This window comes from Sphaerodactylus townsendi, unplaced genomic scaffold (genome assembly GCF_021028975.2).
Source record: "Sphaerodactylus townsendi isolate TG3544 unplaced genomic scaffold, MPM_Stown_v2.3 scaffold_19, whole genome shotgun sequence".
Classification (NCBI taxonomy): Eukaryota; Metazoa; Chordata; class Lepidosauria; order Squamata; family Sphaerodactylidae; genus Sphaerodactylus; species Sphaerodactylus townsendi.
This window is the reverse complement of record NW_025950352.1, coordinates 1,320,622-1,333,578: the sequence shown is the minus strand read 5'-3', so window position 1 is coordinate 1,333,578 and position 12,957 is coordinate 1,320,622. Positions and strand designations below refer to the sequence as shown.

General features: G+C 53.2%; 1 protein-coding gene across 1 annotated transcript in view; it reads right to left on the bottom strand.

The window, feature by feature from the left end:
• The window catches only part of DGAT1 (diacylglycerol O-acyltransferase 1), a 37,210-nt gene that overhangs the window by 19,720 nt on the left and 4,533 nt on the right, over window positions 1-12,957 (bottom strand). The window contains exon 3 of the mRNA XM_048482684.1: window positions 1,926-2,013. Within this exon, the coding sequence (XP_048338641.1) occupies window positions 1,926-2,013 (88 nt within the window). The remainder of the gene's footprint in view (window positions 1-1,925; window positions 2,014-12,957) is intronic.

Genomic DNA, 12,957 nt, shown 5'->3' with positions numbered 1-12,957 from the left:
CTGCTCCGTCTGCCTCAGCCAGACTTTTATTTATTTATTTATTTACAGGCCGCCTCATCCCCGAAGGGCTCAAGGCGGCTCACAACACGGCTGTTTCCAACAGCAGATTAATACAACACAAAAGTTAACCCATTAAAACTCAGCAGCAATTAATAACAATAAATAAATCAAAACAGCAAGATTGCGTAGAACACATATACACAGGTGCCCAATCTAAAGGCCAAAGAAGAAAGAAAAGGAAGAAGAAGCGAGGGGAGGAGATGGGCAGGGCCCAAGGTGGAATTAGCACCCACTGGAAGGGAGGGCAGGCGGGACAGCGATTGCGAACCGATTCAGGGGATGCCCCTGTCTCAAGGGCAAAGGTTCTAAAGGTGACTGATTGCACGCCAGACACAAAGATCAATTCATAACCTGACAGCGGCCGCATCGGTTCTTGCTCCGAAGCCTTTCAGGAGCAGAACCTGAGAACTGCCGGTTCCCCTCCCTGCTCCCCCCACCCCACCCCCGCCATGCGCACCTGCGCTGGACACCAGAAACAGGAAGAGTTCGTTTTTTCCTTTTATTTACACCGTGCTTTTCTCCCCACTCGGGATTCAAAATGGCTGACAATCTCATTCACCCCTTTCCCATTTCCCCACCACAACAACTCAGTGAAGGATTCGAACCCAAGACGCCCAGGGACTTAGCCCCACGCTCTGCCCACTGCACCGCCTGGCTCTGCCAAAGCCTGCAGCCAGCCCTTGCCAAGAGGAACGGTGCAGGAGCCAGCCAGCTGTGTGAGCAGGAAGGAAGAATATCAGCAACCACGTGTTGCAACCACATGATCCAATTGGCTCTGCAGATTTTTTCTTTCAAATGTTGTTTCCGCAGCAGCGGCCACCACAGTACCAAGATCTGCGCTGAGTTACTGAAGTTCGGCCGGAGTCTCCACTTGGTGGCTGACTGCACCTCCCGTGGCAGCCATTTTGTTGCCACGGCCATCAAGCCATGTCATGATTCCAAATGTGCCTGCAGGCTCAGAAAGGTTCGTTGCCTTCGAGGCCCTCAAAATCTCCGAGATGTGAGTCCAAGAGTCTCCAAGCTCCCTTCCAGAGTCCAAACTCATATGCGTATCTGAGGAAGGCGGCTTTGACACTTGGAAACTTCTGCCGTAGGGACCGGACTAATCTTTCTGCTGGACTGGAAAGCAGGTGGTCCATTGCAGAGCTACATGGTTACCCACCTGCAACTATCGGCAGAGCGGCATCTCTTGCTCTCCCCTGCGTCCCTCTGCCTTTGTTTGATTCCCAGCTCTGCCGCCTGAGCTGTGGAGGCTTCTCTGGGGAATTCAGATTAGCCTGTGCACTCCCACACACGCCGGCTGGGTGACCTTGGGCTAGTCACAGTTCTTTGGAACTCTCTCAGCCCCACCCACCTCACAGGGTGTTTGTTGTGAGGGGGGAAGGGCAAGGAGATTGTCAGCCCCTTTGAGTCTCCTGCAGGAGAGAAAGGGGGGATATAAATCCAAACTCTTCTTCTTCTTCTTCTAGATCAGGGGTGTCCAACTCTGGCGCTTCAGAAGTTCATGGACTACAATTCCCATCGGTCCCTGCTGAGCAGGGGCTGATGGGTAATTCTAGTGCCAACAGGGGGTGATGGGAATTGTAGTCCATGAACACCTGAAGCGCCAGAGTTGGACACCTCTGCTATAGACAGCCGGCTTTGAGCTGGGAAGAGAAGGACTCCGCCACACGCGAGGTCCCCAGTCTGCATCCAGGCGGCCCAAAGTGGAATTAAACGTGCCACCACCATCACCTGCACGTTAAAGTGAGCGGCATAGCCGGCTAAAGGCCTTGTCACCAACCTGAGGGAGGCCTCAAAGCTAGGAGGCAGCCTGGGTGGGTGGGAGGGTTAGGGTTAGGGTTAGGGTTAGGGCTCCAACTCACCAGCATGACGACGCACCAGTTCAAGATCCCCCGGTAGTTGCTGTAGCCACTGGCCGAGCTGAGCAGGGAATCCTGGAGCCGGTGGCACCTGAAAAGAAGGGAGACCAGAAGGTGGGTGGTCACAGATGCTACACGGGGAGAGGAGCCCCACAGCAGAAAAAGTTTGCAGCAGCCAGGAGAAGAGAACGATTACAGTAAAAACCAGAATGCAAGAGGGAAGCAAAGAAGGTGGGAAAGGAAGAGGGGAGGCCAAGGGGATAAAAACTGTGGCTGCCTCAGCCCCAGGCCTGGAGGAACAGCTCAGCCTCGTGGGCCCGGAGGGGATGCATCAGATCTCGCCAGGCCTGGGTCCCACTAGACCAGTGACGGCGAACCTTTTCGAGACGGAGTGCAGCCCAAATGGCAACCCAAAACCCACTTATTTGTCGCAAAGGGCCGACACGGCAATTTAACCGGAATACAGAGGTTTTCGTTTAGAAAAAACAGTTGGCTCCGAGGTGTGCGTTACTCAGGAGTAAGCTTGGTGGCAGTCGGTGACTTTGCTTTGAAGCAACTATGCAACTCATCCAACGGGTGAATCATGACCCTAGGAGGGTTTACTCAGAAGCAAGACCCATTGCCAGAAACCAAGCTTACTCCTAGGTAAAGGATCGCGCTTTAGTTCTTCGCATGAAAATCAGTGGGGTTTAACAGCATTTAACAGGGCTACCTACACTGCTTTCCCAAAACTAGGACTTAGGTTTAATGCTAATATTCGAGCCCAGAGACCCAGGCCAGCCTAGATGTGGGGGGGGGGGGGGCACTCTGTTTGCACGTGCCCACAGAGAGGGCTCTGAGTGCCACCTCTGGCACCCGTGCCATAGGTTCACACCACTGCACTAGACAGAATGTCCCACCAGGCTGGGGCCAGGGCAGAGAAAAGTTCCTGGCCTTGGTTGAGGCAAGCCAGACAATTTTCGGACCGGGGGTCACCCGTACATCTCCATCCTCACTGGCCACTGCCCCACCCCCGTGTGCAAATGGGTCACTTCTCTCCTTTAGCCTTTCGGTGAGCCTACACCACTACAGTCCACCTAAAGCAGTGGTGGTGAACCTATGGCACGGGTGCCAGAGGTGGCACTCAGAGCCCTCTCTGTGGGTACGCGTGCACAGAGTTCGTCATGTGTGTGTGTGTGGGGGGGGGGGGATAGGTAACCCTATTAAGTGCTGTTAAACCCCACTGATTTTCATGGGAAGAACTAAAGCACAATCCTTTACCTGGGAGCAAGCTCGGTTGCTGTCAACAGGGCTTGCTTCTAAACCCTCCTAAGGTCGTGATTCACCCATTGGAAGAGTTGCACAGTTGCTTCAAAGCAAAGCCACCGACTACCACCAAGCTTACTCCCGAGTAACGCGTGCCTTGGAGCCAACCGTTTTTTCCTAAACTGAAACCTCAGTATTTGGCTTAAATTGCCGTGTTGGCACTTTGCAATAAATAAGTGGGTTTTGGGTTGCAGTTTGGGCACTTGGTCTCGAAAAGGTTCGCCATCACTGACCTAAAGAATTTCCCCCAAACCCTCTTGGCATGCATAACCAAGACGCGCTCACGTGCCAGCAGGGTGGTAGAGGACAATCCACAACACCTTTTCAGAACAGGGACTTCGCCCTCTCCCGCTTAATGACGCCTGGAGATGGTCCAGGCTATAGTCCGGGTAATGCTGAAAGCTTCCATCCCATTTGCCGTCCCAGGAGATCTCTGAGGATCTCTTGCAACGAGAGTGACTCCCGCTCTCCATGCACATTATGCAGAGGAAGAATGCGTGGCCCGGGGCCAGCCAGAAAGCTCCGAGGCTGAGCAGCAACAGGAACGCCTCAATCTCCCAGGAAGAGCCTGGAGCCTTCTGGGCACAAGAGAGAGAACCTAAGAACATAAGAACTAGCCAGCTGGATCAGACCAGAGTCCATCTAGTCCAGTTCTCTGCTACTCGCAGTGGCCCACCAGGTGCCTTTGGGAGCTCACGTGCAGGAGGTGAAAGCAAGGGCCTTCTGCTGCTGCTGCTGCTCCTGAGCACCTGGTCTGCTAAGGCATTTGCAATCTCAAAGCAAGGAGGATCAAGATTGGTAGCCACAGATCGACTTCTCCTCCATAAATCTGTCCAAGCCCCTTTTAAAGCTATCCAGGTGAGTGGCCCTCACCACCTCCTGTGGCAGCATATTCCAAACACCAATCACACGTTACGTGAAGAAGTGTTTCCTTTTATTAGTCCTAATTCTTCCCCCCAGCATTTTCAATGAATGCCCCCTGGTTCTAGTATTGGGAGAAAGAGAGAAAAGAGAGCTTCACCGCAGGCAGCAAGGAGGCAGCAGAAACGTCCCAAACAACACCAGCTCCACAACAGGAGTAGGGGGGCACAGAACAAACCGGGCCAGGGGGGCATTAGCCGTGTCCGTTGTGGGGGAGCTGTAAAAAGTTCCAGGGCTGCAGGATTCCCCCCATCCTTTCCACACACCCTTCCTGCTTAACCCACTCCCAGACAATTGGTTCCTAATTAGGAAATAATAATTAGGGGATAATTAGGAAAGGAGTTGAGAATAAAACTGCAAGGATTGTCATGCCCTTATATAAAGCCGTGGTGCGACCGCACTTGGAGTCCTGTGTTCAGTCCTGGTCGCCACATCTCAAAAAGGATATCGAAGAGATAGAAAAAGTGCAGAGAAGGGCAACGAGGATGATTGAGGGACTGGAGCACCTTCCCTATGAGGAGAGGCTGCAGCGTTTGGGGCTCTTTAGTTTGGAGAGGAGACGTCTGAGGGGGGATAGGATTGAAGTCTATACAATTATTCCTGGGGTAGAAAATGTTGACAGAGAGAATTTTTCTCTCTTTCTCACAATACTAGAACCAGGGGGCATTCATTGAAAATGCTGGGGGGAAGAATTAGGACGAATAAAAGGAAACACTTCTTCACGCAACGTGTGATTGGTGTTTGGAATATGCTGCCACAGGAGGTGGTGATGGCCACTCACCTGGATAGCTATAAAAGGGGCTTGGACAGATTTATGGAGGAGAAGTCGATTTATGGCTACCAATCTTGATCCTCCTTGATCTGAGACTGCAAATGCCTTAGCAGACCAGGTGCTCGGGAGCAGCAGCAGCCGCAGAAGGCCATTGCTTTCACCTCCTGCACGTGAGCTCCCAAAGGCACCTGGTGGGCCACTGCGAGTAGCAGAGAGCTGGACTAGATGGACTCTGGTCTGATCCAGCTGGCTTGTTCTTATGTCCTTAATGGCTCATATGTTGCCTTGAGTCCCTGCAGGCGGAAAAGCGGCTAATAAATGTTTTGAAGAAATGAAATAACGGGGGATTTTGGCCTTGCCTCCGGGCTCAGGGCTACAACTGGCCCCAGGGCAGCCTCTGCAGCCTCCAAAGCTCCTACAGACCTACAAGGAAGTACCAGAGCAGGGATCCACCCTCTCTGTCACGGAGAAGCCGGCCCAGAAGAATGTGGGGAAGGGGCATGAAGGACGCCCTCCGGCAGCACACGACACCTAGAATTGATACTCCAGATTGGCTTTCTGGGCCCTGGAGGCCGGCAGGAAAAGCCACTGGAAGTGCTATCAACAGTGGCAAACTGTTTTCCTCTCATGTAGGAGCAGGTCTGGAGACAGGACCCACAGACTCAGCCCGGCCCAGGGGAAGGCAGAGAGGCGCCGGCCCAGGGAAAGCAGACAGCGGCAACCAACCGGAGGCTCCGCAGCTTCCCGTGAGCCTTTGAGCCGAGCCACAGGCTCCCAGCAAGCGTTCCAGCTGCCGCTGCTCCGACAAAAGAGTGGCCCTGAAGCCACAACAACAGCCTCTGCGCCGCCCTTGAGAGCACGGCAGGCAGGCAGGCGGTTTGATCCACTCTTTTGATCAGATCCCCCAGCTGACTGCTTTCCAGCCAGGCAACAACTTGCAGCAGCGATGCTCACACGGGGGGGGGGGGGGGGGACTACCTTGTGCATGTTCTCCTGCTCTCTGAGGGGAGGAGGGGCCGCTGCACCGGACTGCTGCTGCGAAAGCACGACCCCGATCAGCCTCCCGAGACCTGGGGGAAGACCAGGGCTGCCCCCGTCCCCGCTGGACTCTGGTCTCAATCTGAGCAAGCTCTGAAAACCCCTCTCCCCACCCCTTCAGCCTGGCCAGGTGCAGGCACCACCTTTGATGGCTACGTGGATTTTGGAGGCGGACCCCCCACTTAGCAGCAGTGGCGTAGGAGGTTAAGAGCTCTTGTATCTGATCTGGAGGAACCGGGTTTGATTCCCTGCTCTGCCGCCTGAGCTGTGGAGGCTTATCTGGGGAATTCAGATTAACCTATACCAGGGGTAGGGAACCTGCGGCTCTCCAGATGTTCAGGAACTACAATTCAATTGGCCATGCTGGTAGGGGCTGATGGGAATTGTAGTTCCTGAACATCTGGAGAGCCGCAGGTTCCCTACCCCTGGCCTATACACTCCCACACATGCCAGCTGGGTGACCTTGGGCTAGTCACAGCTTCTGGGAACTCTCTCAGCCCCACCTACCTCACAGGGGGGTTGTTGTGAGGGGGGAAGGGCAAGGAGATTGTCGGCCCCTTTGAGTCTCCTGCAGGAGAGAAAGTGGGGATATAAATCCAAACTCTTCTCCTTCTTCTCAAGCACCAGACCTGGCCAGACGTAGCCAAGTGTTCAACTGCAAGGTCAGCTGGGCCCAGGTCCGGCTTTATACTGCTGGCTTCGCCTCCAACCTGCATCATTTAAAACTAGGCCCACCTGGGATGGCGCTGAGCTCTTGTGGGAAGGGGGCTGGACACCAAGGACACCCCACTTAAAATGGCACCCCCCGGGCACATGCTCTGGCTGCCCCACCACGAAGCCTCTGGAACCCTGAGCCACAGGGTCACGCTTCCCTGCTCCCTTTCACATAACAGCAGTGGTGGGATCCAAACATTTTAGTAAAAGGTCCCCATGGTGGTGGGATTCAAACTGTGGCGTAGCGCCAATGGGGCTGGGCGGGGCACGTCAGGGGCGTGGCCAGGCATTCCGGGGCGGGTCATTATTGGGCGGAGCTGTGGCAAGAACGCAGCCACTGCGCCGGTCCTTGGGTGGGAAACGAATGCACGCAGGCGCAGACTGCCACGCACGCCGGTTCACCTCCTGCTAGACTGCTTCCAGTTCTGCGCGCTACTGCTGAGAGGAGGGGCGTAACTAAGGCACAAATCACGGGGCAAAATCACCAATTAGTAACCCCCTCTCGGCACACACAAATAATTAGTAACCTATGTATTGTCAAAGGCTTTCATGGCCGGAATCACTTGGGTGCTGTGTGGTTTCCGGGCTGTATGGCCGTGTTCTAGCAGCATTCTCTCCTGACGTTTCGCCTGCATCTGTGGCTGGCATCTTCTGATGATCCTTTGAAGATGCCAGCCACAGATGCAGGCGAAACGTCAGGAGAGAATGCTGCTAGAACACGGCCGTACAGCCCGGAAACCACACAGCACCCAAAATTAGTAACCTACTCTCGGGAACCTGTGAGAACCTGCTGGATCCCACCTCTGGGCGTAGCTCACTTTCTGAATCAGAGACCAGGCCTTACTCAGGCAATTAATTGGCTCACCAAACAGGACGCCAACAATTTGAGTCACACCCAAAATCTGGGTAGCTCAAATAACTCATTGTGCAACGGTAGCCAGACCATTTGGCGAGGCCACACACGACTCAGACGGCAGACGGCCCTACTCTCCAAACTCTACCCAAGCTTTGTCATCGTCCACCAATGCCAGTGAAGCAGACTGGAGCCCCCTGCCCAGCTAGAGGACCAGTTTACCTCTAGGCAGCCCCCACCTAGTGCCGTGGTGGCGAACCTTTGGAACTCCAGATGTTATGGACTACAATTCCCATCAGCCCCTGCCAATTGGCCATGCTGGCAAGGGCTGATGGGAATTGTAGTCCATAACATCTGGAGTGCCAAAGGTTCGCCACCACTGACCTAGCAGAGCGCCTCTCTGGAAGCATACCACACCATCCATGGATGCAAACCACAGGACGGTCTGCAGCTACAAAGAGGTCTAAAATGGGCACGGGGAGAGGGGCACAATCCGCAAGGAATTTTGCCCCTTCCTCTTGTCAACACTGCTCCTGGGCTTGCACAAGGCACACAACTGCACACCCGTGCGGAGCGAGGGCCGGCAGCCCTGCTCGTGCTCACAACTGGCTTCGTGCGGATGACACGCCGCTGGTGGAAGCCACTGTCCCGAAGCCGTTGCGAGCGATCTCTGACCAGGTGGGACAAGCGAAGGGGAAAGCCGCTAAAAACAGGTTTCAAAGCCAGGTGTCAGGAAAAAGTGCTTCAACAGCAGTACATGAACTGCGGGAGGGGGGACGTCCGTTTTCACTCCAGTTGCCGACTCAGGATTGGCAGCAAAGGAAAAGGGAGGTTTTGGAACAGGAAGGACACCAGTGGGGTACAATATCATAGAGTCCATCCTCCAAAGCAGCCATTTCCTCCAGAGGAAACTGATCTCTGCAGTCTGGAGATCAGGAGTAGTTCTGGGAGATCTCCAGGCCCCACCTGGAGTGTGGCAACCGGACTTCTCACCCTGAAGAGGAGAATGAAGATTTAGCACTGCTCCGTTGGACGCAACACAACCTACTTGGCTTCGCTGGTCCCTCAGCATCTTCCAGAGTGCCAGAGATTAGTGGTCCAGCCAGATCACTACCACTGGACGCTGGACAAGGAGAATACATCTCTGGCTGCTTTGGGTATGGCCAGTGGTGGGATCTGAAAATTTTAGTAACAGGTTCCCCTGGTGGTGGGATTCAAACTGCGGCGTAGCGCCAATGAGGCTGGGCGGGGCACGACGGGGACGTGGCCGGGAATTCCGGAGTGGGGCATTTCCTGGGCGGGGCTGTGGCAAGGACGCAGCCGCTGCGCCGGTCCTTGGGCAGGAAACAAATGCACGCAGGCGCAGGTTGCCACGCACGCCGGTGCACCTCCTGCTAGACTGCGTCAAGTTCTCCGCGCTACTGCTGAGAGGAGGGGCGTAACTAAGGCAAAAATCACGTGGCAAAATCACCCATTAGTAGCCCCCTCTCGGCACACACAAATAATTAGTCACCTACTCTCGGGAACCTGTGAGGACCGGCTGGATCCCACCTCTGGGTATGGCTATTCATTGTATCCGTGTGTTTTGCCTGGCTAGCCCGGGACTCGATCCAGGTGCACCATCATTCCTGGTCCCTTCTTCACCCGGACCCAACTCCAGCTGCTGGCTTTCTTTAGAACCTCTGCTCTTATAAATTCTGGCCAGATCTCAGGATTGACCATTCTTGCAGGTGAGCCTGGGAAACAGGGCCTTTTTGGTCACCACACGAAGCCTCTGGAACCCTCAGCCACAGGGTCACGCTTCCCTGCTCCCCTTCACATAACAGCAGGGCGTAGCTCACTTTCTGAAAAAGAATCTCATATATCAAAAGACTCTGAGCAGCAGGCGGGGTTCTCCCTGTTTGTTATCTGTTGCCAGGAAGAAAATAAGGCCCTGCGGGTAGGAAGGACGACCCCCCCCCCTGCCCTGCCCCCCGCTCCCCCCTCCAAGGACAAAGTGCAAAGAAGAGCCATTTATTTGACCTTTTTAGATCTCAAAGCGGTTCTTTATCAACTTCATCAGAGAAGCTAATAAATCAAAGGTTGAAAGGCACAATTATATCAACTGCATATCACTTGGAACAAACATGCAAAATCATAATGAGATATTTAACGACATGTTAATTACTTTTATTTTTCAAAGAAAAACCGACACACCTAGCATATTCTCTAGTGTGATACAACTGCCCAGGTTTTTTGTATCACACTTGAGATTAGGTTCCCTGGACCATTGACTCTATCTTGTGTTATTGTTTAAAAATACTTTTAAAGGTAATTTTACTTTTTTAAAAAAATCTACTCTTATTTTGTTCTTTATTCCAAAAGCTATAATGTTGATGAAATTATACCTTCCACCAGAGCCTTCCGGGGGTTGGGCGGTATAAAAATCCCATAAAATAAATAAATAAATAAATTTTAAATTATGTTATATTAGATCCTCTGACAACGTTTATAGCGTTGGGATCTGAAAGATCAAATAAACAGCTCACCCTTTATCTACTGCCAGTTCCTCTAAAGGTAGGTTTATCTATCTAGTTATTTATTTATTGTATTATCAAAGGCTTTCACAGCCGGAATACCTGGAGTGTTGTGGGGTTTCTGGGCTGTATGGCTGTGTTCCAGTAGCATTTTCTCCTGATGTTTCGCCTGCATCTGTGACGAAACGTCAGGAGAAAATGCTACTGGAACACGGCCATACAGCCAGGAGACCCCACAACACTCCACTATTTATTTATTATTTACACTTATGCCCCGTCATATCTCCGGAGACTCAAGGCGGCTAAAGGTTAAACAGAGAGACAACAACTGGTTTGAAGCCACCCAGAGAGCTTCCTGTTTCAACAGGGATCTGAACCCCGAGCTTGCCTGCTGCCCTGACTACTGTACCGCACTGCCCTTGTCCTAGTTGCACAACTTGGGGAGAGGGCCTCTGCAGGCTCCCTGACTCCGCGCAACACCCACAACGCTGCCCTGGCTTTCACAAAAGAAGGCAAAGGGCTCCCAAGCCAAGCCCTGACAAGAAGAAACAGGGAACACCCCTTCTGTTTGCAGAGCAGGCTTGCCAATGCTTGCCAAGACTGGCAAAGCACCCATCAGTTCAAACCTGGCAGGACAGGAGCTGGAAGCATGAAGGCGGTCAGCTTATAGAGCGACTCTGGCACGGTCGCGTCTTCCAGTGCCACTTCAGGGGCAGAAGGTCAAGGATGGGCTCTCCCAAGCCAAGACTCTGGCAGGAGCAGACACGGGCTACCCAGAGGGCAGAGAACCCACCCTCCCCTGCCACTCTGTGGCAGGAGCTGCGCTTTCAGAAGCAGCCCGTTTGGGCACCCTGGCACAGAAGCTCACCTGGGCATCTGCCCAGGCCCTGCCTCCCACCGAGCTCTTCTGGATTCCCCAGCAAGCCCCGATTCCCACTTGCATCACCACCCGGCTGGACACAGCTGGCGCCGGCCTGTCCTCATGTCAGGGACGGCAGCTGGTTGACTGAGATGAATTCCTAGTTCAATGCAGTATTGCAAAATATACCTCCGGCGATTGTATCTAATTGATTGAGATGCATTCCTACCTAAGCGTAATTGCTACAAGATATGTGTAACCAGCCTGCCATATGTTACCACTGCTGTAATGGGGCATTCTTTTCTTGGTCTCTCCTTTATGGCTTCACATGCTACAGAGGTAACTAGGCTTACCCCTGACACCTTCTGCTCCCATGGGAAACTGGATGTTTCCGTTGCTCTGTGGAGGGGGGAGAGGCCAGGTGGCTTTATTTCTATCTTTTGCCGACCTTGGGGCGCCTCGGCTCCGGAGTAACTCTTTCTTACATTCTTTGGGGAAATGGGAGGGGGCATTGTTTCTGAATAAAGGGGGTAGCAAAAGCCAGGTTGGCCAGAACTGGATTTAACAGGCTAGGTGCTTCGTTGCCTTCCTGCTGATCAACTAGACAGAATCCGTTTATTGATTCAAGGCCTGAGACCCAACGCCTGCATAGGTTCAGCCGTGACCACAAAGTCCCTCCACTGTTGGCTTCTGATATAAGCTACCAATTCAGGAACAGCAACCCAACTGACCTGGATGGCCCAGGCTAGCCTGCCCTGGTGACATCTCAGAAGCTAAACAGGGTCAGTCCTGGTTAGTACTTGGGTGGCAGACCACCGAGGAAATCCTGGGTTGCTCCACAGGTGAGGGCAAACCACCTCTCAATATCTCTTCCCATGAAGGGTGACCATAACTCAGCTAGGGCCCGACGGCACTTTTTACACACACACACACGGAGTTGGTTAAGGCTAGGTCTGGCCTGGCCATGAAGCTCATCAGGGGACCCTCAGTTGGTCAGTGTCTCAAGCTCTTCAATCCAAGTCCAACAGCACCGTAGAGACCAACAAGATTTTTGGAGGGTTAGTTTTTAAGACTCAAAGCATGCTTCATCAGATAAGAACATAAGAACCAGCCAGCTGGATCAGACCAGAGTCCATCTAGTCCAGCATTCTGCTACTCGCAGTGGCCCACCAGGTGCCTTTGGGAACTCACGTGCAGGAGGCGAAAGCAATGGCCTGCTGCTGCTGCTCCTGAGTACCTGGTCTGCTAAGGCATTTGCAACCTCAGATCAAGGAGGATCAAGATTGGTAGCCATAAATCGACTTCTCCTCCATAAATCTGTCCAAGCCCCTTTTAAAGATATCCAGGTGAGTGGCCATCACCACCTCCTGTGGCAGCATATTCCAAACACCAATCACACGTTGCGTGAAGAAGTGTTTCCTTTTATTAGTCCTAATTCTTCCCCCCAGCATTTTCAATGAATGCCCCCTGGTTCTAGTATTGTGAGAAAGAGAGAAAAAATTCTCTCGGTCAACATTTTCTACCCCATGCATAATTTTATAGACTTCAATCATATCCCCCCTCAGACGTCTCCTCTCCAAACTAAAGAGTCCAAATATCTTGAAGGCTCCTATCCCAGAGATCTCACTGGTCTCTAGAGTGCAGCTGGACTTGAACCCAGCTCTTCTAGTGCAAACCGGCACAGCCTCCAAAGAGTGGTGCTCCAGAAGTGAGAGGTCCTCCCAGACACAAACGCTGCGTGGGTTGGCAGTGCCCCCGGTGCCTCAGCACCGCCCACAACACCACTCCGTTGCCCTCGCTGGAGCCGCATCAGGGACACGTGCTTCGGAGGCAACTGCGCACCAGCATTGCAAGAGTCACCTCTGTCCAGGAAAGACAATCTCTGCCATCGTGGAACGTGTGGGAAGGAGCAGCGCCAGCCGTGGGCAGCCCCAGGCGAAAGGAGCCGGAGTCAGGCAAGAGGAAGCAGACACAGCAGAGGCACAAGACGGCGCTCTGCCCCCAACAGCCACAAGCCCCACAGTGGATCTCTACACGGTGTTTGCTCCCTGGCGCTG